This window comes from Dermochelys coriacea, chromosome 2 (genome assembly GCF_009764565.3).
Source record: "Dermochelys coriacea isolate rDerCor1 chromosome 2, rDerCor1.pri.v4, whole genome shotgun sequence".
In the NCBI taxonomy this organism is placed as follows: domain Eukaryota; kingdom Metazoa; phylum Chordata; order Testudines; family Dermochelyidae; genus Dermochelys; species Dermochelys coriacea.
Window position 1 is genome coordinate 167,430,125 of NC_050069.1, and position 26,120 is coordinate 167,456,244.

The 26,120-nt window shown below is 39.7% G+C and overlaps 1 protein-coding gene across 3 annotated transcripts in view; it reads left to right on the forward strand.

Annotated features, from left to right (window-relative positions):
* DDC (dopa decarboxylase) overlaps window positions 1-26,120 on the forward strand; it is a 113,989-nt gene that overhangs the window by 70,325 nt on the left and 17,544 nt on the right. For all 3 annotated transcript variants that reach the window (XM_043508634.1, XM_043508635.1, XM_038392382.2), the window contains exons 9-13: window positions 1,133-1,227; window positions 5,676-5,743; window positions 14,511-14,587; window positions 19,520-19,539; window positions 21,639-21,737. In XM_043508634.1, the coding sequence (XP_043364569.1) occupies window positions 1,133-1,227; window positions 5,676-5,743; window positions 14,511-14,587; window positions 19,520-19,539; window positions 21,639-21,737 (359 nt within the window). The remainder of the gene's footprint in view (window positions 1-1,132; window positions 1,228-5,675; window positions 5,744-14,510; window positions 14,588-19,519; window positions 19,540-21,638; window positions 21,738-26,120) is intronic.

Here is a 26,120-nt window from a genome sequence, read left to right on the forward strand (position 1 = left end):
GTCCAGCCCAAGACTAGTGTGCTGCTTGAAGCACAAGCCTTTGTCCTGGCCCCTCTGCACAGGGGTAAACTTCACCCTCAGTGTACATATGTATAAGTCATAAAATGAGGGACACACCCAGAGCCTGGTGAATTCAGTGCAAAGCAACAATAATAACCTCAAACATTTGTTCAGATAAAAGCTGACAATTAACTTTGAGGGGATACACAATTTTTAATGTGTTTTTTGCAAATATTTATGCAAATGAATTTTAGTTCACAAGAATCTAAGTACTTGTGTAACTAATCTTTGCACGTGTATACTGATTTGCATGTGTGTGTGTGTTTATATAATGTAAAAAAATATGCACCAGAAGTGTTTGGTGGCTATTGTGACTGATTTTATTGGCTTGTTTCAATGTCGTCCAGTCAGGGACCAGAAATATTGCCATATGACTTACTGTCAATGATCAGTCACATAGTGTGAACAGTGAGATCCATATTCTGAAATATTTTTGCAAAAACAACTTATTGAATAATTTAAGGTAACAGATTTGTAATACGCCAAAGTTGCTCAGGGGTAAGAACAAAGTTTGTTCATAGTTTAATATCCCAAAATAAATTGGTTGCTGTAAATAGTTTGTTCAGGACTGTGTCAGGTCCCTGGAAACTTATGTCATATAAAAATGTATCATCTTGGAGCTCTCTCTCTTGCTAAAAAGGGCCAGCAAAGTTAAATCTCATGTTGCTATTCCAGTTACAAAAATTGAGAGCTTTCTTTATAGAAATTAATTAACGTCACTAGTTTTTTTTTAAAGAAATACATATTTTTAAGCATCCTGAATTGATCATAAATTGAGATTTTGTATTGCAAGTTACTAGTAAATGGAGTGTCTAAGGGCTCAATCCTGTTAATAGAACTGTGGAGATGGGAAGGGTCTGTGTGCATGGATTCTTTAGCAGAACAGAGGCCTATGTGATGTGACCTCTTAGATCTCCGTCCTAATTGAATTGATAAAATATGAATGGCAAAGAAAAAACAAAATTGCAAGGACTGCAAATCCCCTCTAGTCACTTGGTCTAATGCAAATTAAGAAAATGTTTTAAAGAAAAAAGCTGTCTTTGCTTATTTTAATTTCTTCATTTGTTTCCAGGCAATAAGGAGAATATCTGGATGCATATTGATGCAGCGTATGCAGGGAGTGCTTTCATCTGCCCTGAATTCCGACATCTTCTAAATGGCGTGGAGGTGTGTGATGCTCCCCAGTGGTACCCAGGGTTGCGTGGCACCTCAGCACCACCTACCCTTAGTGTGAAGCAGTCTTGTCTGCTGTGCATTAGCTCCCTGAAACCAACAACCTCTGGCACTAAAAGCCTTCCTGGCCCCCCGCAGGCCTCACTTTCTGTGTACAAGAAGTGATAGGCACACACCAACTCCTGCATGCTCAGAGTGTTCCCTGAAGTTTCCAGCCCCTTATTCACTGGACATTCACAGTATTGCCAGAGCTGCTGTTCCCAAAGGACAGTACATACCAGCTTGTAAGATTCAACTGAGGATCATCACTTTAACATAGGGGAGGGTGTGTGTAAAAATGTATACATCTAGGAATAGAGAATGTAGGGCAGCCTTACAGGATGGGGGACTCTATCTTGGGAAGCAGTGACTCTGAAAAAGATTTGAGGGTTGTGGAGGATAATCAGCTGAACAAGAGTTCCCAGTGTGACTCTGTGGCCAAAAGAGCTAATGAGATCCTGGGACAATTAAACGGGAATCTCACATGGGAGCAGAAGGTTATTTTACCTCTGTATTTGGCACTGGAGTGACTGCTGCTGGAATACTGTATACTGTGTCCAGTTCTGGTGCCCACAATTCAAGGAGGACATTGATAAAGTGGAAAGGGTTCAGAAAAGAGCCATGAGAATTATTTGGGGGAAGTTCTAAGGCCTGTGTTATACAGGTGGTCAGACTAGATGATCACAATGGTCCCTTCTGGCCTTACAATCTATGAATATCGGAAACAAATGGTTACATGGAAAACAAAATCATAACATGCTTTCTAGACATTAAACTTGACTAACAAGTTACTTTAATCTAAAGCTGTTTATCTCACCCAAAGTTCTCTCCAGTTTACACCCCTTTTTTTCTTTAATATGGAGATATACCTATCTCATAGAACTGGAAGGGATCTTGAAAGGTCATTGAGTCAGCCAGTCCCCTGTCTTCACTTCAGGACCAAGTACCATCCCTTATTTTTGCCCCAGATCCCTAAATGGGCCCCTCAAGTATTGAACTCATAACCCTGGGTTTAGCAGGCCAATGATCAAACCACTGAACTATCCTTGCCCTCGCCCTCCCCTCCCCGTGCTCTGTTTTCATGATGCAAAAGTGCTATCCTCTTACTTCCTCAGAGAAGGCTGCCAGGGCATCCCTTTCCCTTCCTATCCAAATATACTCAAGTAAATATTTGATGTGTACCTCAAGGTAAGGTTCTCTCGCCTGCTGTGTTCACTGTCCTGTTAGTTCTGTCTTACAATCCTTCATTTGCATTCAGTTCAGACTGGTGATAGGAGACCCATTGTAAACAAGACAAGACTCAATTTAGATGTAAACAAATAGATGGAGAGACATCTCAGTCTGACAGCAAATCTGTTTTTCACTCTTCCTTGTGTCTAATACCTTGATACAGACCTTAAGAACATGTTTTCAGTGTATATCCATAACTCCTTACATAGTACTGTACATACATTTCACAATTATATTGATGACCAATGTGACACGGGCTTTCATTTCAAACCTCACATAAAATTCTTTAGTCAACCAGAATGTACATCGTAGAATCAGGAGATTCCTGCAGCCCTCCTACATACTCTCTTGTCAGTTGGCATTAAGAGGTTCTTGGGTCACAAAGTGAACAATATTTTTGTCTTTTAAAACCAAAAAGAAAGGCCCCATAGATTCTTAAACCTCTACTTTCCTGTGACTGTAACCCAGAATTCATGCTCAATCAAGATGCTGCTGTACAAAATATCGATAGTGACGGGTAGAAACCAAACTTTGTATAAGTCTGGCCATGCTGGTGAAGAGGATTTCCTTCCTCTGGCCCCCCAGCACTTCCCTCTGGCACTGTGAAAAGATATTGGAGGAGGCACCATACATTTGTGTGTTTTACCACAAGCCCTTGCACTCAGCCAGTCTAGTCCCTGTCCCCATCCCACAATGATCCCCAAATCAGCAGAAACGACTCCAAGAGGACCTGGGAGTTGCTCCTTCGCACAGTTTGGATCTTGATCCGGACTTCTTTTAAGTTCCAATTAGGGCAAAATGTTGGATTGTTGATTCAGCCCACTATCAAAACAGGGGTCTTAAACAGCTGTTAAATTCAATCCAGATCTCCCCTAAATTTAGAGAAAGGGCTGTATGTCCAATGTTTTGATTTGGGCCCATCTTAGTCATCATTCAATAACTTTGTCCTACAGGCTAAGCTACAAAAGGCAGCAACCTAAACTCATAACTGTGTTCTTAGGCACATTTGGGAGGAATTTGTATAAATAAGGTCACATTAAAAGATTTGAGAATCATTGATCCATTTTTGATATGCTCCTCCTGGGAGTGAATCCCCACAGCTGCTTTTAGAGCATAAAATTTGAGCAAAAATGCAGAGTTGAACACAGACAAACTTGCTCCACAGAGAAGCAAAACTTAGCTTTGCCAACTCTCACAATTTTATCACATCAAAAATGGCTATCGTTTATAATGGTTACCATGTCAGGTAAAACCATTTCTGCAATCTTTACACACACGCACACAAATTTGCTGTTCAAAATACCAAGTAGCACTGAATCAACCCAGCCTGAGAAAGGGTGACTTTTACCTAAGTATCCTGGTAGAGAAAGTTTAAAAAAATATAACAACCACTATCTCACCTGTTTTGAAAGTAAGACATAGAAGTATTACCATATTCCTCCTAAGGGACATATACCGTAGGATTGCCAACCCTTCAGGATTGTCCTGGAGACTCCAGAAATTGAAGATTCATCTTTAATTAAAGATTGTCATTTGATGAAACCTCCAGGAATATGTCCAGCCAAAATTGGCAACCCTACATATAAGGCCAGACTGTGGCTGTGTCTATAACAGATGGTGTTTAATATTTGAAAATGAGTCAGTTGAAATTTTCTTCCAATAACTCTCAAGTTCTTTTTTCTTTTCCTCTTACTGAATCACTTGGCACCTAGTTGCTCAGATAAGGGTGCTGCAATTTCCTGATGCTCCCCTCACACAATCAGATAAGTCCTTGTCTTCCACATCAGTGGAGAAAATATCTCTGTTTGGAAAAGACAGAAATTTAAACAGAGCAGCTCTGACAGATAGACTAATAAAGGAGGAGGAAAAACTAACAAATAAAGCATTTCTCTCTCATTCTCTCTTTTTTTTATCAGCAAATGAAGCTTGCTGTAATTTCCTGTGTGGGTTTTATTAATTATTTTTATTGGTTCCTGTAGGAAATGAATCAACATCCATTGCACAGTCAGCATCTGTCAGTGTAGCAACTATTCAACAGCTCTGAATAGATTCCCTACCTCAGATATTAGAACGATAAAAAACTTCTCCAACATGGGCAACCACTGCCCTTTCACCAAAGATGAGGAAGTTAATAAGAAACAAATGTGAAAAGATAGCTATTAGATCAAGGTGCTTCAAGATCCCCACTTCTCCTTTGTGTCCCTGATATTCAACATCAATGGCTGCCATAGTACCTAAAGGAGAAAACTTTCAACACAAATGTCCTTCATGTCTTTCACAGCATGGGAAGCTTCTATCCTGAATACATGTTGTGAGAAGTTGATATTGTCAAAAATGTAATGTATAGCCATGCATTCTGTGTAGAACTGATTGAAAGTGGGGGGTTTTTTTGTATAAATTTAGTTTAGATGAGAAAAGACTCTTTGACTAAAAGAAAAAAATTTTAGGGAAAAAATGATTTTTGACCACCTTTAATTCTGTGGTTAGACTGACTGAAACACAATTCTAGATCAAAATCTATTACCTGTGTGTGTGCACATATAAAATATACGTCTTTGTTTATAATATTAATTTCTCACTCAGTGAAATCTAGGAACTCTTGAGTAGAAAATGGGCTAAAAACCAAAACTTGGGATGTCTTTTGTTTATAATGAGATTGTTTTTGTTTACATTGAGATGATGTTTATATAAGATATTTATTAAAATAAAGTTCAAAACATCTATATTAAAAGCACATTATCAATTGCATAAGTCAAACATTCAAGATTTAGGAGATGCCAGAAGTTAGGCTGTCCAAGCACCCTGAATTCTGCTCCCTTGTGTGTATGCATAATGGCTCTGATTCAGCAAAGTGTACTTAAGCATATGTATAGCTTTGAGCAAGCATGTAGTCCTGCTGACCCCGAAGGCTTACATGAGGCTTACGTGGTAGATATTCCTTTTGCTGGTCCTCTGTGCAGGAGGAATTTCACCCAGCATGCGCATATAACTCTCATTCACTTTAGATGTAGCTACATTATGTATTATCTTTAAAGCCACATTTCAAGAAAACATTTAGTTTGTTTTAGTGCTGTCCTGAATCTGAGTGCAATTGGGAAAATTTACAGTGCTTTTATAATTTGCGGACTCTGAGCCATATTTTTTCTAATTCTTCTTTTTTTTAACCCTGTCAGTTTGCAGATTCATTTAACTTTAACCCTCACAAATGGCTCCTAGTGAATTTTGACTGCTCTGCTATGTGGTAAGTAATACAGGATATATAAGGTTGTCAGAAATAGTGAACTTTATGGTGAAGCACACTTTTTCTAAACACTTATTCCCTTTGTCACATAGATATATGGAGTTTTGTGTAGTGTTTGCCTGAGTGAATGATTCATAGTAGCATGATAAATTGTTTGACTGAGGGGGTAGAAAACCAGAAATGGGTCTGAGCCCTGAAGTTTAGAGCTATACATGAAAATTCAGGGATTCAGATCTATTCCATTTTGTGCTCATCATTTAAAGAAACAAATTGCACATTACACCAAGCTTCTTTCTCTAATTTGATATGGTCTCTCTGAGTCTTGACTGCACACTTTAAAAGCCTTTGTTTATAGAGTCTGGACTTTAGTAGATTCAGAGCAAAGTGATTCAAAAAAAGCCTTTGTAAATGTTTTTCAATGATTTTCATTATTCATGTGTGAGGAGCAAGACTACATTTTGTGTTCCAAAGAGGTGTCACAGAGAAACCTGCAGGTACATTGGGGACACAAATCAAAATGGCCTAAAGGAAACAATCCTCATCACAAGGAGAATAATAATAAACAGAATAATAAAAAAAAAATCTCATAACAGATAGTCCCATAGCTAGGACTTAGAGTTTCCCATCAAAACTAAGTGTTCTGCCAGCATCTTGTAGTCACCCACCATCTGATTATATTGATTACCAAAAAGAGCTGCTCAGGAAATGGGAAATATTTTCCATGAAAAATTTCAAAAGACTTTTTTTAAAAAAAACATTTTTTAAAACAGTTCAGTTTTCAAAAACTGGGGGGGGAAATGCCTTTCCATTTTTTGTTGAAAAACTAAAATTTTCATTTTGGAAAAAAAGCTACTTTTCATTTTAAAAAAATCAAATGAATATTTTGGATCAGTACTAATTATCAATACTTTCCCTCTCTCTTATCTTCAGCATTACTAATGTGTAAAAACATGAGACTTTTGTGCCTATGGTTTCATTCCTAGTTACAAATGTATATAACACCATGTAATAGGGATTTTTTCAGCTATTAGGTTAGGGTTGCTAACTCTAAATTGTCCAGATCAGTGTCCTGCTGCACATGTACTTCTTTTTGGTAGGTATCAGTAGGTTATTATGAAAAAAGAAAAGGAGTACTTGTGGCACCTTAGAGACTAACAAATTTATTAGAGCATAAGCTTTCGTGAGCTACAGCTCACTTCATCGGATGCATTTGGTGGAAAAAACAGAGTAGAGATTTATATACACACACACAGAGAACATGAAACAATGGGTTTATCATACACACTGTAAGGAGAGTGATCACTTAAGATAAGCCATCACCAACAGCAGGGGGGGGAAGGAGGAAAACCTTTCATGGTGACAAGCAGGTAGGCTAATTCCAGCAGTTAACAAGAATATCAGAGGAACAGTGGGGGGTGGGGTGGGGTGGGGGGGAGAAATACCATGGGGAAATAGTTTTACTTTGTGTAATGACTCATCCATTCCCAGTCTCTATTCAAGCCTAAGTTAATTGTATCCAGTTTGCAAATTAATTCCAATTCAGCAGTCTCTCGTTGGAGTCTGTTTTTGAAGCTTTTTTGTTGAAGTATAGCCACTCTTAGGTCTGTGATCGAGTGACCAGAGAGATTGAAGTGTTCTCCAACTGGTTTTTGAATGTTATAATTCTTGACGTCTGATTTGTGTCCATTCATTCTTTTACGTAGAGACTGTCCAGTTTGGCCAATGTACATGGCAGAGGGGCATTGCTGGCACATGATGGCATATATCACATTGGTAGATGCGCAGGTGAAGGAGCCTCTGATAGTGTGGCTGATGTGATTAGGCCCTATGATGGTATCCCCTGAATAGATATGTGGACAGAGTTGGCAACGGGCTTTGTTGCAAGGATAGGTTCCTGGGTTAGTGGTTCTGTTGTGTGGTGTGTGGTTGCTGGTGAGTATTTGCTTCAGATTGGGGGGCTGTCTGTAAGCAAGGACTGGTCTATCTCCCAAGATCTGAGAGAGCGATGGCTCGTCCTTCAGGATAGGTTGTAGATCCTTGATGATGCGTTGGAGGGGTTTTAGTTGGGGGCTGAAGGTGATGGCTAGTGGCGTTCTGTTGTTTTCTTTGTTGGGCCTGTCCTGTAGTAGGTGACTTCTGGGTACTCTTCTGGCTCTGTCAATCTGTTTCTTCACTTCAGCAGGTGGGTACTGTAGTTGTAGGAATGCATGATAGAGATCTTGTAGGTGTTTGTCTCTGTCTGAGGGGTTGGAGCAAATGCGGTTATATCGTAGCGCTTGGCTGTAGACAATGGATCGAGTGGTATGATCTGGATGAAAGCTAGAGGCATGTAGGTAGGAATAGCGGTCAGTAGGTTTCCGATATAGGGTGGTGTTTATGTGACCATCGCTTATTAGCACCGTAGTGTCCAGGAAGTGGATCTCTTGTGTGGACTGGTCCAGGCTGAGGTTGATGGTGGGATGGAAATTGTTGAAATCATGGTGGAATTCCTCAAGAGCTTCTTTTCCATGGGTCCAGATGATGAAGATGTCATCAATGTAGCGCAAGTAGAGTAGGGGCATTAGGGAACGAGAGCTGAGGAAGCGTTGTTCTAAGTCAGCCATAAAAATGTTGGCATACTGTGGGGCCATGCGGGTACCCATCGCAGTGCCGCTGATTTGAAGGTATACATTGTCACCAAATGTGAAATAGTTATGGGTCAGGACAAAGTCACAAAGTTCTGCCACCAGGTTAGCCGTGACAGTATCGGGGATACTGTTCCTGACGGCTTGTAGTCCATCTTTGTGTGGAATATTGGTGTAGAGGGCTTCTACATCCATAGTGGCTAGGATGGTGTTTTTAGGAAGATCACCAATGGACTGTAGTTTCCTCAGGAAATCGGTGGTGTCTCGAAGATAGCTGGGAGTGCTGGTAACGAAGGGCCTGAGGAGGGAGTCTACATAGCCAGACAATCCTGCTGTCAGGGTGCCAATGCCTGAGATGATGGGGCGTCCAGGATTTCCAGGTTTATGGATCTTGGGTAGCAGATAGAATACCCCAGGTCCTGGCTCCAGGGGTGTGTCTGTGCGGATTTGTTCTTGTGCTTTTTCAGGGAGTTTCTTGAGCAAATGCTGTAGTTTCTTTTGGTAACTCTCAGTGGGATCAGAGGGTAATGGCTTGTAGAAAGTGGTGTTGGAGAGCTGCCTAGTAGCCTCTTGTTCATACTCTGACCTATTCATGATGACGACAGCACCTCCTTTGTCAGCCTTTTTGATTATGATGTCAGAGTTGTTTCTGAGGCTGTGGATGGCACTGTGTTCTGCATGGCTGAGGTTATGGGGTAAGCGATGCTGCTTTTCCACAATTTCAGCTCGTGCACGTCGGCGGAAGCAGTCTATGTAGAAATCCAGGCTGCTGTTTCGACCTTCAGGAGGAGTCCACCTAGAATCCTTCTTTTTGTAGTGTTGGCAGGAAGGTCTCTGTGGGTTAATATGTTGGTCAGAGGTGTGTTGGAAATATTCCTTGAGTCTGAGACGTCGAAAATAGGATTCTAGGTCACCACAGAACTGTATCATGTTCGTGGGGGTGGAGGGGCAAAAGGAGAGGCCCCGAGATAGGACAGATTCTTCCGCTGGGCTAAGAGTATAGTTGGATAGATTAACAATATTGCTGGGTGGGTTACGGGAACCATTGTTGTGGCCCCTTGTGGCATATAGTAGTTTAGATAGCTTAGTGTCCTTTTTCTTTTGTAGAGAATCAAAGTGTGTTTTGTAAATGGCTTGTCTAGTTTTTGTAAAGTCCAGCCACGAGGAAGTTTGTGTGGAAGGTTGGTTCTTTATGAGAGTATCCAGTTTTGAGAGCTCATTCTTAATCTTTCCCTGTTTGCTGTAGAGGATGTTGATCAGGTGGTTCCGCAGTTTCCTTGAGAGTGTGTGGCACAAGCTGTCAGCATAGTCTGTGTGGTATGTAGATTGTAATGGATTTTTTACCTTCAGTCCTTTCGGTATGATGTCCATCTGTTTGCATTTGGAGAGGAAGATGATGTCTGTCTGTATCTGTGCGAGTTTTTTCATGAAGTTGACAGATTTCCACTCTATACGGCTAAATTCAGTGCCTTGCATAATCACAGGTTTCAGAGTAGCAGCCGTGTTAGTCTGTATTCTCAAAAAGAAAAGGAGTACTTGTGGCACCTTAGAGACTAACAAATTTATTAGAGCATAAGCTTTCGTGAGCTACAGCTCACTTCATCGGATGCATTTGGTGGAAAAAACAGAGTAGAGATTTATATACACACACACAGAGAACATGAAACAATGGGTTTATCATACACACTGTAAGGAGAGTGATCACTTAAGATAAGCCATCACCAACAGCAGGGGGGGGAAGGAGGAAAACCTTTCATGGTGACAAGCAGGTAGGCTAATTCCAGCAGTTAACAAGAATATCAGAGGAACAGTGGGGGGGGGGGGGGGGGGGGGGGCAGAAATACCATGGGGAAATAGTTTTACTTTGTGTAATGACTCATCCATTCCCAGTCTCTATTCAAGCCTAAGTTAATTGTATCCAGTTTGCAAATTAATTCCAATTCAGCAGTCTCTCGTTGGAGTCTGTTTTTGAAGCTTTTTGTTGAAGTATAGCCACTCTTAGGTCTGTGATCGAGTGACCAGAGAGATTGAAGTGTTCTCCAACTGGTTTTTGAATGTTATAATTCTTGACGTCTGATTTGTGTCCATTCATTCTTTTACGTAGAGACTGTCCAGTTTGGCCAATGTACATGGCAGAGGGGCATTGCTGGCACATGATGGCATATATCACATTGGTAGATGCGCAGGTGAAGGAGCCTCTGATAGTGTGGCTGATGTGATTAGGCCCTATGATGGTATCCCCTGAATAGATATGTGGACAGAGTTGGCAACGGGCTTTGTTGCAAGGATAGGTTCCTGGGTTAGTGGTTCTGTTGTGTGGTGTGTGGTTGCTGGTGAGTATTTGCTTCAGATTGGGGGGCTGTCTGTAAGCAAGGACTGGTCTATCTCCCAAGATCTGAGAGAGCGATGGCTCGTCCTTCAGGATAGGTTGTAGATCCTTGATGATGCGTTGGAGGGGTTTTAGTTGGGGGCTGAAGGTGATGGCTAGTGGCGTTCTGTTGTTTTCTTTGTTGGGCCTGTCCTGTAGTAGGTGACTTCTGGGTACTCTTCTGGCTCTGTCAATCTGTTTCTTCACTTCAGCAGGTGGGTACTGTAGTTGTAGGAATGCATGATAGAGATCTTGTAGGTGTTTGTCTCTGTCTGAGGGGTTGGAGCAAATGCGGTTATATCGTAGCGCTTGGCTGTAGACAATGGATCGAGTGGTATGATCTGGATGAAAGCTAGTCGGAGAACACTTCAATCTCTCTGGTCACTCAAAACAAAATCTTGACCCAGAAGTAATTTTTTTCTTTTACAATTTTTTAAAATGGCTTAAGTGTTTCAATGTATAGGCTTGAAGAGTAGGTAGTTTACTGCATACAGGGGGCTTTTGAACGTATTTTTTAAAAAAGGAAAATGTTTTTTATAGTTTTAAAATAAAATTTTACAAGGAGTTAATCTATAATAAGAAGTAATAACGTTGGTAATTTTCTTTATAAATTAAAATTGACATGATAATTGAGGTCTTTAAAAGCTGTAGTTATGCAATCAAAATAAGTAACTACTTTTCATAATGATTTCATTATTCTATTCAGAGTGATTTTTATTGTGCACTTGGGGGTATGAAGCTTTAATGTGCAAATCTCAGCCAGCTAGATCTTAACGGGTCTATTAGCATGACTTCAGATCTTTAAGAAAGCTTCAACCCCCATAAGGTTCAAAGGAACTTTCCAAAATATGTACAGAGACCTTAAATCAGACAGTGGTATGCACAGAAGAAGGTAAGGGCATGACTTAAGCCCTCAGATGTATTCAGTGGTAGAAGCTAAAATCCATCGTGGGGAATCTTAACTATTCAGGACAAAATTTAGACCTGGTGTGTGCAGATGCAGCTCTGTTGGCTTTGTTTCTTAGGATTTTAGATTTTTTTAAAATAAAGCCCTCTCAAACAGACATTTTCTTATTGTCAGATAGAATCTTTGAGACTTTTATCTGGGAAAGACCATATCCCCTTTAAAAATAATAACATCCATTTAGTACTTGCAGGGCTCACCAACACCATTGTTTCTAATAGTCTAAATATCCAACTATGAGCTAGTAGGAGTGGGAGCTGAAAACATTTAGCACCTTTTGAAAAAATTGCCACACCATAGCAAAAGTTTAATCAGATTTCCTTTCTCTGGTATTGATCAGTACTGGATATTGCAAAAGAAGGGGTGGATCTCTAATTCTAATGATTCATTACTTCATACCTCCATAGTATGGTAGCAGTTTCCTCCTGACCCCACTTGGCCCATGCAAATAATTAAGCAGGCATGTAACTTTGTGCACAAGTCCCATTGATGTCAACTGCTGCTCATGCGCTTAAAATTATGCACCTGCTTATCTCCGTAATATAAGGAATGAATGTTATCTTTTGGAACATGATATTGAGTGTATATAGAGTGTGTGTGTATTTGATATATTCTTACATGCATACAAAGAGTAAGATATAGGAAATTAGATGTTTAGATAGAAATTTACAAATAATTCCAATGAGAGAAAAAATGCAGAATATTGTACAAGAAATAGGATTTGTTGACCATTTTTTCTTCACTGTCCCATACTAATGTTCTTAGTTATTTTATCAAATGTTTACAAGCCTAATATGGTGACAAAATAGTCTCTACCTTTGGGGTATCTAATCTCATTTTATGTATAATGCCTATTACTTGTTGTGTATGAGTGACTCCCTCTACAAATAGATTATGCCATCAAAATATTTATTATTACTAATCAATATGATATAGCTTTTTCCCTTTACAAGAAAAAATATTTGCTTTTGAAAGTTATTCCAGCTACACTGCCCACTAGTTTTACACTCAATGGAGCTTGTCTTTCAGAGATCATTACATTATATCAAGCCTTCAAAGCCATGGTACCTCTGACATTGCAATTGCTTCAACATATAGCTGGAAACCTTGCGTTCACCACTAATTTTACTAAAAAGAAAAGGAGTATTTGTGGCACCTTAGAGACTAACAAATTTATTTGAGCATAAGCTTTCGTGAGCTACAGCTCACTTCATCGGATGCATTCAGTGGAAAATACAGTGGGGAGATTTATATACACAGAGAACATGAAACAATGGGTGTTAACATACACACTGTAAGGAGAGTGATCACTTAAGATGAGCTATTACCAGCAAGGGGGGCGGGGGGGAGGAGAAAGAAAACCTTTTGTAGTGATAATCAAGGTGGGCCATTTCCAGCAGTTGACAAGAACGTATGAGAAACAGTGGGGGGTGGAGGGTGGGGGAATAACATGGGGAAATAGTTTTACTTTGTGTAATGACCCATCCACTCCCAGTCTCTATTCAAGCCTAAATTAATTGTATCCAGTTTGCAAATTAATTCCAATTCAGCAGTGTCTCATTGGAGTCTGTTTTTGAAGTTTTTTTGTTGAAGAATAGCCACTCTGAGGTCTGTAATTGAGTGACCAGAGAGATTGAAGTGTTCTCCGACTGGTTTTTGAATGTTATAATTCTTGACGTCTGATTTGTGTCCATTTATTCCTTTACGTAGAGACTGTCCAGTTTGACCAATGTACATGGCAGAGGGGCATTGCTGGCACATGATGGCATATATCACATTGGTAGATGTCCCCTGAATAGATATGTGGACAGAGTTGGCAACGGGCTTTGTTGCAAGGATAGGTTCCTGGGTTAGGGTTCTGTTGTGTGGTGTGTGGTTGCTGGTGAGTATTTGCTTCAGGTTGGGGGGCTGTCTGTAAGCAAGGACTGGCCTGTCTCCCAAGATCTGTGAGAGTGATGGGTCGTCCTGCAGGATAGGTTGTAGACCCTTGATGATGCGTTGGAGAGGTTTTAGTTGGGGGCTGAAGGTGATGGCTATTGGCGTTTTGTTATTTTCTTTGTTGGGCCTGTCCTGTAGTAGGTGACTTCTGGGTACTCTTCTGGCTCTGTCAATCTGTTTCTTCACTTCAGCAGGTGGGTATTGTAGTTGTAAGAATGCTTGATAGAGATCTTGTAGGTGTTTGTCTCTGTCTGAGGGTTTGGAGCAAATGCGGTTGTAATAGCTCATCTTAAGTGATCACTCTCCTTACAGTGTGTATGATAACACCCATTGTTTCATATTCTCTGTGTATATAAATCTCCCCATTGTATTTTCCACTGAATGCATTCGATGAAGTGATCTGTAGCTCACAAAAGCTTATGCTCAAATAAATTTGTTAGTCTCTAAGGTGCCACAAGTACTCATTTTCTTTTTGCGAATACAGACTAACACGGCTGCTACTCTGAAATCTGTCACTAATTTTACTGTTGTCTTAACTAGCTCATATGTTCTGGTGTGAGTGCCTGTTTTCCCTGTGGAAAGATTTTGGGTGTGTTTGTTTCCTGTCTGTTTTTTTTAAATATGCAGTAAGAGTTCATTACTGCAGACCCTAACTTCAGGGCTTCATGCTTACCACTGTGTGAGCAGTGCCATTGTAGCAAATAAAGGTTTGCAGGATTGGGCCCTAAATAAGGAATAGACAGTACATTGGAAATATGTGACAGACACTGATTTTCCTTATCTGATTTCCTTACCTAATCACCATTTAATTGCCTTTTTTCTTAGGTGAGACAATGCTGTGATAATCTAATCCATATTGGTCTTTTTGTGCAGGGTGAAGAAGAGATCAGACTTAACAAATGCCTTTAAATTAGATCCTCTTTACCTTCAGCATTGCCATCAGGAATCTGGTAATTTTGCATTTGAATAAGATTTTTGTTTTATCCACACTTTTTTTTTATTGCAAAACTCAGTGAAAGGTTAGGGATAAAACTTTTAAGAAAATCTAAATATCATTTTCAAAAGTGACTAGGATCAGATTTTCAAACATATTTAGATGCCTAGAGAGGCAGATAAGTGCCTAGTCAGATTTTCAAAAGTGCCTAAACAGAGTTAAGCACCTAATCCCTATTTAAATCATTCAACATTTTTAGATAAAAAATGTTCACAACTTTCTGTTCTGCAAAACAATTAATTATTTTGGTTTTTTGCCCAATTCCAGATGAAAACAAAATTTCAAAATAGAAGTTTCTCACAGGAAAATTTTTGACCAGCTCTAGCCATAAACCCACATAAATTAATAATCTTCTTAAAAATAAAGTGTTTTAACTTGTGTTTATGCAGTTCATTCCATTCGCAGGAATGAGGGCTCTGTGCAGAGAGATCTTTCTCCTGTTTATTTGTGCTTTTCCAGAAAGAAAACTTGTATAATAATCTAAAAAAATCTGTATGTATTTGAAGTTTAAGTATTGTGAGGCACTTTTTTAAACAATATAGTGAGAAAAGATAGTGATTGATCTGTAATGCAGGGCTTCATAAAGTGACAAGATAGTAGCTGCATTCTCCAAGGAGGCAGAAGTAAATGAAGTAACTTTTATCTGATATGAAAGTGGTTGATGGAAAACAATCTTATGAAGCTGCATCATGATAATACCAGAATATTTGCAGCAAGACACACACAATGGAGTCTCATTTATTGAGTCTCTTAAGGCATATCAATCAAACTGTTCTTTTGACCCTCAAGTCCAGCCCTAGCTCCCCTTGACTCAGGAGTCACAGAGCACTCCGTCAGTGTCTGCCCTGATAACTCAGGCTGGCTGCAGTCCTTGATCAGCTTCTTCAAGCTGGCCCATTTCAGCTCCATCCTTTACTCCCAGGTAGGGTCATTTGCATCTCTGGAAGCGTCTCTTTTATCTCCAGGCCTGCTCTTATTTAACCATATGATCTACCTGTCATGTGGCTACACTAATTTTCCCTTCTTGGGGAGGAGTGCTGAATGAGTCACAGGTGGGGCTTGCCCCATTAAACCTTAAAGGGCCAGTCATCCCATGACAGAGGATAAGTGAGGCCTACAAATCTTGTGCAGACCTGGCATCTTAGTAAAATGCCAGTAAGACCTTGCAGCTCTTAGCCCATGCATAGGCTATCTTGATGGGTTAATATTGCTCTTGGCACATATCCAGTAATTGCAGAATGGCTTCTGTCCCATCACCAGCTGCCCCCCGCCACGCCTCCCTCCCCAACCCCCACAATTGGTTAGAACTATGCAGGGGCAATTACAATTGGTTAGAACTGTGCAGTGGTACAATTACAGTACCACTGATTAATGGTACAAGTTGCATAGTAACTTTCCCTGCCCTGGAATTGGAACTTGCTCTGTAGTATGGCTGTTCTCCTGACTCCTTCCATTTCTGCTGAATATGACCCCTTCGGCCACAAGGACATGAGTCTCTGGGTAGCAACCACGAAGTTGCTAGGGACAACTGCACAAACTGAGCGGTGCCACCCCGAGCCACTGCCTTTCCCTTTTGTGTATCCCTCCTTCCCCATGTAATTAGGCCTGTTTTATCTCTGCACTGTGTAAGGAAAGGGGAGCACATTTTTCAAAGTGAAATTGCTACATTAGGAGGATTTTGTCCTACTTAGATACAGTTTAAAATAAGTAATTTAATTAAATTATATTCTTCAATTGCACATTTAACAATTACATCTGTCAAAAACAGGGCCCTTCACTTGTCCATTATAATGCTGTGTGATTTCAAACTACTAGGGGTACAGTGTATACCTGTTATATGAAATAATACAATGTTAAGAAGTTTTCTTGTTGCATCAACATTAGGCTTTGGTGCCAGGCCCTGGGATTTCCCAACCCCAAACATCTCATTCTAATTTAGATGAGGTAATTCCAGGATATAGAGAACAAAGTAACCTTTTCTACCCCAGTAACTTTTTTAAAGACCTGGTACTAAATGTAGGGGAATTTCCTAATTCCTGGCTATGTGGGCTGACTCTGATTTTAATACAATGCAAATGTGAAACAAAGCAATAATCATGAAATTGCACCACCTGTGGTGATGAGGTTTGTCCTCTCTGGCTAAAATTTCCAAGAAATATGCTTTATTAAAACAATGTTTTGATTACAAGAAATATAAATGACTACGGCTACACATAGGCATTGAGAGTTACCTACCTTATGTGAAAATCTGCTTTCTTTAAAAAAAAAAATAAACTGAATATTAGCTGTCATGAAAATTGTGAAATTGACAGCACTGGAATGTGAGGTTTTCTAGTCTCACCAAGTAGAGTGACAGCAGGAGAAATGCAAGCCCTGCTTAACATTGCCCACCAAAGTGTTTCCTACTTGACCTGGATGTTCCACCTACGGGTGAGGGCAGTTCAGTCTTTATGCATTTCCCTCTCTTTAATCTGCCAACAAAACTACCAACTGCAGTGGTATTTTTTTCTGATATGGACATAATAACTCAACAGAATATTCCACATAGGTCCTCAGATGACAACGTCTCTTGGTCATTACCAACCTGATCCAGATTTGAACCTGCAGTTTGGAGATAAATTGCTCTGTGTCCCATCCTTATTTGCCAGCCCTTTTCCAGAAATAAGAGCCACATTTTTCAAATTCAGGTGCCTAAAGTGGAGCTGTTGAATGCATATTTAGGCACCTAAGTAGAAGTGGCATGATTTTCAAAGCTGCCAAGCAGCCACAGGCTGATGCTCCCATTGACTTCAATGGGATTTATAGGAGATCAGCACTTCTGAAAACCATGCTACTTTTATTTAGGTGCCTAATTATGGGTGTAGGTGCCTAACTGTGTTTACCCCAGTTGGAAAATTTCAGCCATGGCTTACAAGAAAAACAAGGTGATGCTTTAAACGTCATTCATCTATCACTCAGGAATTTAAATGATTTGCAAAAAAATATCAATCTGCGTGCAATTACTCTTAATAACACTGTAGCAATTACATGCACCTCAAAGAGGAAAGTCTTTATTTTGTCAGTAATTATAATTGTGTGTGATTTGATTCCTCACACCAGGGAAATTGTACTAGCCTGCCTGGCAACCGAAGATATAGGTCAGATCCTAATGGCAGCATTAGAAGGAAATAACTTTATACTCTATTGTGAATACCACATGTGCTACCACAATTCAAATCCTCCTGATTAAATACAGATGAAATAATAAGGCGTATAATCATTAGAACAAGGACTTAATCATTGATTGCTTTCTACTTCACAGCTTATGAAAGGGGTTACTGGTACATTGTTAGACACTGCCCTTTACAGCAACATACAATTAGTTTCCCATCACCATTTGCCTTACTCTTCACTACTCACCTTGCAACTGTTAAATTAAAATAGCCATTGAGATGTAAAAGGAAAAGAGTGTTATCAAATTGCCTTGTTACTCATCTGAGAGCCAACTGGTCTTCCACTAAGTCAATGAACGGAGTTTACCAGTGCTGAAGGGGCCCAAACAGGGATGAGAGCCCCATTGTCCTAGGTGCTATACAAACATCTGGTAAAGAGACAGTCATTGCCCTAAAGAGTTTACAATCTTGATCATCACAAGAAGCAACAAGTTAATGAAGTAAACGAATATGGGGAGGAAGGATGAGGTAGTAATAATAGGAGTATTTTTTCACATAGTCTAGCTCTGTATGCAGTGTAGATTGCCACTGCATTGGAACAGGCAACCAGGACTTCACTGAAAATGTTTCCTTTTCCCATAAATATAAATGTTAGGAAACATAGACATGGCATGTGACTAATTAAAAAAGTGCATGTAATACAATAGCATATTGTACTTTTTCATGGGGGTCTCGAGTTAGGCAAGCACTTAGGTACATGCTTAAGTGTCTCTGAAGTCAATGGAACTGACATATGCTTAAAGCGAAGCATTTACCTAAGTGCATTGCTAAATAGGGATCGACTTAAATATATGCTTTAGTATGTTCCTGAAGCAGAGGCTGGGACTGAGAGGCAGAAGATGTGGGTCTCTGTACCTAACTCACTGCGAGCTAGTCATTTTACAACTTTATGCCTCACCTTCCCCTAAACTAAAGATTAATTTAATTAACTGATTCCTAAAAAAATAAGGACAGCTTGCACCCTACGTGCTTGAACAAAATAGGGCTATTAATACTATGCCAACCTCACAGGGATATTTTGTGCGTGTGTGGCTTTGTCAATGTTTGGAAAGGGCTTTTAATACCTTGAATGAAAAGCAGAAGTGAAGAGCAAAGCATTGTTGTCTAAGTATAACTGATGAGCATTTATTTAGAATTCTCAATGACTTGTCCTACAGACTTAAGTACTAACAATAAGTGGGGTGATCAACAGCATAAAATCCTTCTTGAAAATATTTCCAAGTCCCCCATGTGAAGACTATGGCCATTTTATGACAAAGATCCTGTGATGAATTGGTAACCTGTTACTACGCTTTCTCCAGATTCTACTTTGAGGCAGGGAACTGCTGTTTCAAGTCAAATTACTGAAAGGTGTTTTGTTCGACACTTCCCAGACAAGTGTCTCCTTATAACAGGAAGATAAATAAGGGTATCTGGCATGTCATCATTCACATGATCCCAAATATAACAGAAAGGAGAGCCCCATTTCTCCTTTTGAAATCTGTTTGGTTAATTCTGCCAATTGAGGAGTACTTTGTGCCCACAATTGCCATTGTACTCAACACCACTGAGAACCTTGCAGCATCATGGCCAAGTGTATGGTGGCAATGAAATATAAAAATATTTCACATAATTTAGCAGACTGTTTTTTGCTATCACAGTAAATAGATTTAAATATTTTTTTCTTTAACTTACAGGGCTTGTTACAGATTACAGGGTAAGTACAGTGCCCTCAGTAATAATAACAATAATGATTTATACATGAAAAGAAAAGGAGTACTTGTGGCACCTTAGAGACTAACAAATTTATTAAAGCATAAGCTTTCGTGAGCTACAGCTCACTTCATCGGATGCATCCGATGAAAGAGGACGCAGGGAATTATAGACCAGTCAACCTAACTTAAATACCTGAAAAGATACTGGAACAAATTATTAAACAATCAGTTTGTACACACCTAGAGGACATTAGGATTATAAGGAATAGTGAGCAGAGATGTGTCAAAAACAAATCATCCCAAATCAACCTAATTTCCATCTTCTGACACAGTCCTATATGACATTCTCACAAGAGAAATGTGGTCTAGATTAAATTAAGGTGGGTGCACAACTGGTTGAAAGACCATACACAAAGAATAGTTATCAATGATTGCTGTCAAACTGGGAGGGTGTATCTAGTGGCATCCCACAGCGGTCAGCCATAGGTTCAGCACTATTCAATATTGTCATTAATGAGTTGGATAATGGAGTGGAAAGAAGGCTTATAAAATCTCCCAATGACACCAAGCTGGGAGGGATTGAAAACACTTTGGAGGAGAAAATAAGAATTCAAAACAACCTTGACAAATTGAACTTGTATTTATTGAATTTAATCTTGTTGAATTCAGACAAATTCTCCAAAGTACTTCACATAGGAAGGAAAAATCAAATGTGCAACTACAAAAATGGGGAATAACTGCTGAAAAGGATCTGGAGGTTATAGCTGATCAAAAATTGAATATGAGTCAGCAATGTGATGCAGCTGTGAAAAAGGCTACTGTCATTCTGGGATGTATTAAGAGGATACTCATATATAAAACAGCACTTTACTCAGCACTGGTGAAGCCTCAGCTGGAGTGCTGTGTCCAGTTCTAGGCATCACACTTTAGGAAAGATGTGGACAAAATGGAGAGTGCAGGGAATAGTAACAAAAATGATAAAAGGGTTAGAAAACCTGACCTATGAGGAAAGGTTAAAAAGACTAGGCATGTTTATTCTTGAGAAAAGAAGACGCAAAGGGGACGTGACAGCAGTCTTCAAGTATGTTAAGGGCTGTTACAGAGAACATGGTATTCATAGATATTAAGGTCAGAAGGGACCATTATGATCATCTAGTCTGACCTCCTGCACGATGCAGGCCACCGAATCTCACCCACCACTCCTGCAATAAACCTCTCACCTATGTCTGAGCTATTGAAGTCCTCAAATCATGGTTTAAAGACATGAAGTGTTCTCCATATCCACTGAAGGTAGGACAACAAGTAATGCACTTAACCTGCAGCAAGGGAGATTTAGGTTAGATATTAGGAAAAAAATATTTCAATCAGGGCAGTTAAACACTGGAATTGGCTTCCAAGGGAGGCTGTGGAATTCCCATTACTGGAGGTTTTTAAAAATAGATTGGACAAACACCTGTCAAGGATGGTCAAGGTTTACTCAGTCCTGACACAGTCCAGGCAGCTGGACTTGATGGCTTATCAAGGATCTCCCAGCCCTACATTGCTATGATTCTGTGTCTGACTGCTCTAGGCTTGGCCAAGAGAAGGAATCTTTGTGAAGATATTTTCTTCAAACTATAGTGCATAATAGGTTATTTTAAAAACCAATTATAAATGTATTTTCTCCTAAAATGAAAATCTTTCTATTTCTTAAAACTTTATTTTATTTTATTTTTTAAAAATTTCTTTATATAGACCCTTATTGGTAAGTTTGTCTATGTACCCTATCTCGCAAAGTGCTGAGTATCTTGTGGAGACTTCAGTGGGAGTTTTGGGTGCAAGAGCAATATGTGCTTTGTTTCATGATCACTATCTTCTGACACCTCTCCTTTCCACTTTTGCATTTTAAACAGTTGGGTGTTGACTGTGGCAGTGTATTTGCCAGTACCAGAATAATCTTTCCTGATTTGACCTATCTCTTAAGTTATTGTACAGGGAGCCTCTGGAAGCTTGAACTATGGTCTATACCAAAACTGTGGGTATAAACTGCGCTGTACCAGGAACCATGTCTTCAGACATGGAGACCCTTCCTTCTCAAATGCATTACTCCTTCTGCTTGCAGCATTGGCAGATCCCTCTCGGCCGAAGATTTCGTTCCCTGAAAATGTGGTTTGTGTTTAGAATGTATGGAGTCAAGGGACTACAGGAGTACATCCGAAAGGTGACCTTCTTTTACTTTATGAGAAAATTTGTGTTGGGGATGGGGAGGGAAGAGGGGCTTAATAAGAATCCACATCTATGTGCCTTCTGCATATGTACACCTGCATGCATAAACAGAGCTTGTTGCACAACCCAGTTCATGGGTGGGCCTGCCTTTCACCTTATATCCTATCACAGTAGTTATGATCATTGGGATCCCAGCCATTGATCATCTTGTGGTACAATCTTGAGGATGTGAGTTTTAGATGCCACATTAATGGCATTGTTCAAAACAAAGCCAAGACTTTTCATTGATGCCTTAGTTGTTGTATGTATTTATTCTACATTTATTATTTTATTATGTTGTATGTATTGATTATACATTAGGGTCAGGATTATGGTGTTAGGATTTGTGTATGCTCCCATGATTTACTGGGCATGTTACCTAGTTTGACTGAAGCTACAGTTTCAGGTGTTTCCTGAATAGAAGTGCCTTTAGGATATGGTTACCTACAGATTACAATTGATCTTTATTATGCTTAAGTACTGGGGACATTCCTGCTTTGGCCACAGGGTAGTTTGTCATCACTGTAAATGCATGTGCTATGGTGCTGTATGATATACATAATTCTGTTATAAATATTAAGTAAAACTGCAAAATACCCTTTATGTTTTCAAACTCGAGAAACTTCTGGCAAAGATAAAAATAGAGAGCCATATCCTGCAGTTACACTCGCTGAGGTTCTAGTCCAAAGTCTACTGCAGTAGAGATTTATATTTAATTAGCTATCTAACCTCTGATTCTACCTGTTCTTGGTGGGAGTGTGTGTAGACAAAGATGTGACAAACTCTCCCAGGGACACACATTTCTTAGCAAAAGTGGGACTAGTACCAGAGTTTTCTTCTTAAAGAACCTTATGCAGACTAGCTAGTGGGAAGAGGAAGATATTGCCCCATCATCTGCCTAAAATGCCAGAGAGCTACTCGCAGCATTGGATGCCACTACTGTAGCAGATGAAGGATAAATGGAAGTTGTCTGCTTTTTGCTTTGGTTTAGTTTTTATTTTCTTCTGCATAGATACCTTGTAATTTCTATTTGGCTCCATGGACAACAATCTAAATGGGATTTTGATCCTTACTATGTTCTGGAGAAACGTATTTTGAGGTCAGCAATGACACTGGCTTTTTATCACCTCTGATACAATCCAAAAGTGAAATTTTGGATCTCCTCTGTCTCTCTTACTGAAGTGAAAATGGGCTCATGGTTTGTTATACCTTAGCCATTAATGAAACTTTCACTGCATTGGTCTCTCAGGTCAGGTTTCGCAGATGGCAATTAATTCAATTTACTGGCAAGATTTTAAATACCACTAAATCTCATATTCTTCTCGTGGCAGAGTTGAAGTCCTCACGTTGATTACATGTACTTTATTGGATTAGTGTTAATACCTTATTAGTAACATTCAAGAAACTTTCTCTTTCTCTTCTTTCTCTCTTCTCCCAAACATTTCCCTGGGTGCTCAGAGAGCAAATACTTGCCTTTTTAGAGTCCCTTTTGAAGGAAGAGTTTTCCTATAATGTCTGGAAATGCATCACTTTTGTAAAGCTATTAACTTCAGTGGAGATGAACCAGGAATGAATGTGGCTCTTCATGTTTCTGAATAGACTTTTTTCCTTGTTTCTAATTTAACTTCACTGTAATGTTTTAGATTAGGTCTTTACAGACGTGCTGGAAGGGGAGACGGTGTAATGTTATTTCCTTGAACACTAGAAAGAACTGTGGGATATAGTTCTCCAAAACAAATAAACAAACCAAAAAAAACCCCGCATGGCCAAATTATGACCTCACACTTGTGACTTCAGTAGCGTTACATGGGTATAACTGAGGATAGAATTTTGCTTACTGAACATATAAGTGGTGTGATTAATTTAGGCTTGATTTCTTCTATTTGAAATGAATGATGGCTCATCACATTCTCTGGGTTTCATTAAAAGGAGTACTTGTGGCACCTTAGAGACTAACAAATTTATTTGAGCATAAGCTTTTGTGAGCTACAGCTCACTTCATCGGATGCATCCGATGAAGTGAGCTGTAGCTCATGAAAGCTTATGCTCAAATAAATTTTAGTCTCTAAGGTGCCACAAGTACTCCTTTTCTTTTTGCGAATACAGACTAACACGGCTGCTACTCTGAAATCTGGGTTTCATTGCTTCTCTAAAAAAAAATCTCCTTTGTTTCGCTCAGTGGAACTGCAAGGGCAAGGACTGATTGAGCTTTTGTTGTTTAGTAATCTAGATGATAGGACTGGTCGTTTAGATTGGCTGCCTTCTGTGAGATTGTAAACATTGCTGTATTGTTACAAACTGTACCAGTGCTCACCAACAGCAGTTGTAATGTGTTCCATACCTCCTTTCCCCATTTCCCTCCCCTCCTCTTTCCAAAAAACATTCTTTATTCCCGAAAATACTGTGGTGAATTTTCTTTTGGTGGTTGTATTAATAAGGAATGTTATAAACTCTGGTAATGGATTATACTGCAAAGTTGTAAACAGTTTCCCAAATGAAAAAACTCTTGAAGTTTAATCTCACTTTCCCACCCCTCATCAGTCTTTAAGGATTTGTATAATTCCAGGCCTTGGGAAGTTCTTTCCATTTAAACATACGGTAACATCTCAAAAATAATAGTTTTCATACTTCCAGTGCTGGTCAAGGCAACCCTTCTAAAAAGAACAGCCAGTACTAGCTCGTGGGTTACACTTGGTGTTTCATTTGATTTGTGCCACAGGAGGATCCCTAAAGTTGCCAGAACTATTTCTCAATCAGCATTTAAAGAGACAAGAACTAGCTTTTGTGTTTGCTACACTTGGTCACATAGTGCAATGAAACAAGACATGAATAAATACTGCAGTTCTCTGTGAGTAGGTCTGTCCTCTGTGCAAAGAAAAACTTGCAATGCCGAGTCTGTGCCTGGGTCAATTTCACACCTGGAGCTCTGGCTGCGCGGCTAAAATTAGCAGTGTAGACCTTCCTGCATGGGGTGGAGCCAGGCCTCGGAAACCCGGCAAAGGGGGAGGGTTTCAGAGTCTAGGCTCCAGCCTGAATGGGAATGTCTATATTGCTATTTTGAACCCTGCTGCCTGAGCCCCATGAGCCGGAGTCAGTTGACCCGGGCTCTGAGACTCAGTGCCCTGGGATTTTCTTTGCAGTGTAGACATACGCTGTGTGGCCACTCAAGGCCTCAAACACAGTGGGAATGCTCTGTTTCTGCTGCATTGGTGAGCAATCAGCAAAGAGGCCATGCAAAGGGAATCCAAACCATGGAGTAGAACTTTGTGGCAGCTCTTTAAGTTGGAATGTGGAGAGGGGAATGAACTTGTTTGGGATCAGTGCACCACATGGATCTACACAGCTCAGTGGACACTCAAAGATGAGTTGCAGCAAGCATGTCTGCTACACCTATTCATTCTCTGTAGTTGCATTTGCAGCTGGGTTTGGCCTTACTTGTAGGTTTGGGAAGTAGGATCCCATTTCTTCCCTGCTACTACACAAATCGCCTTGCTAATTCCTAAATCATAAGGTCCTAAGCCAGTTAGGCAAAATTTCATCCAGTGCCCACAGGAAAAGCTCTTTTACTCCGATTCCACTTGTGCAGCTGGGATTTAGCCCAAAAGTTTGGAATTTTGAGAGATGACAATTTCTGACAAGTTGTAGCAGGGGAAAAGGCCATAATCTACCATTTTTTGCACTGTGATTAGAAGAGATGAGATGAGCCTCTTTTGGGGAAAAAAAAAAAAAAAAATTGGTCTTAAAATATACCTGAAACTGGCTGTTCACAAACAGATCTTTTTTCTGTCTTCCATCTCCCATAGTTCCAAATAGTTTTATTTTTTTAAGAAAAAAAGTATTTTTTTAAAAAATTAAAGATGGTTGCTGTGTTTGCAGCTTTCAAAGTCTGTATCTGACTAAATGGATAACCACTGCAATCTGGCATGTGCTTGTGTTGAGACAGGCAGCGAAGGAACAAAATATTCCTGGGATAGGAGCATGGGTGACTTTGGTTTAATTATAGCATCATTTTTTGTTTCTAAAACCTTTCCGTTTATACTCCTCATCATTTACAAAATGGAATATCAACACACTGCAAAGTAAAGAGTTTAAAGAGGGTGTATTGGGGCGAGGGGGAAATCACTGCCAAGAATTTTTTGGGGAGAAAATTGTGTGTTTTGGAAGTAAATTTCAAGATGTGGAGAGGACACCAGGAGGGCAACAGCAAATAGCATGGGAGAATGAATAAGAGCACTCAGGATTGCCCAGTAATCAATTGAAATGTGAGACTCAAAGCAGAAATGAATCCATTTTTAACCCACTTGAGAGTAAGCTAGTACTTTGTTGCTGTAAGTCATGT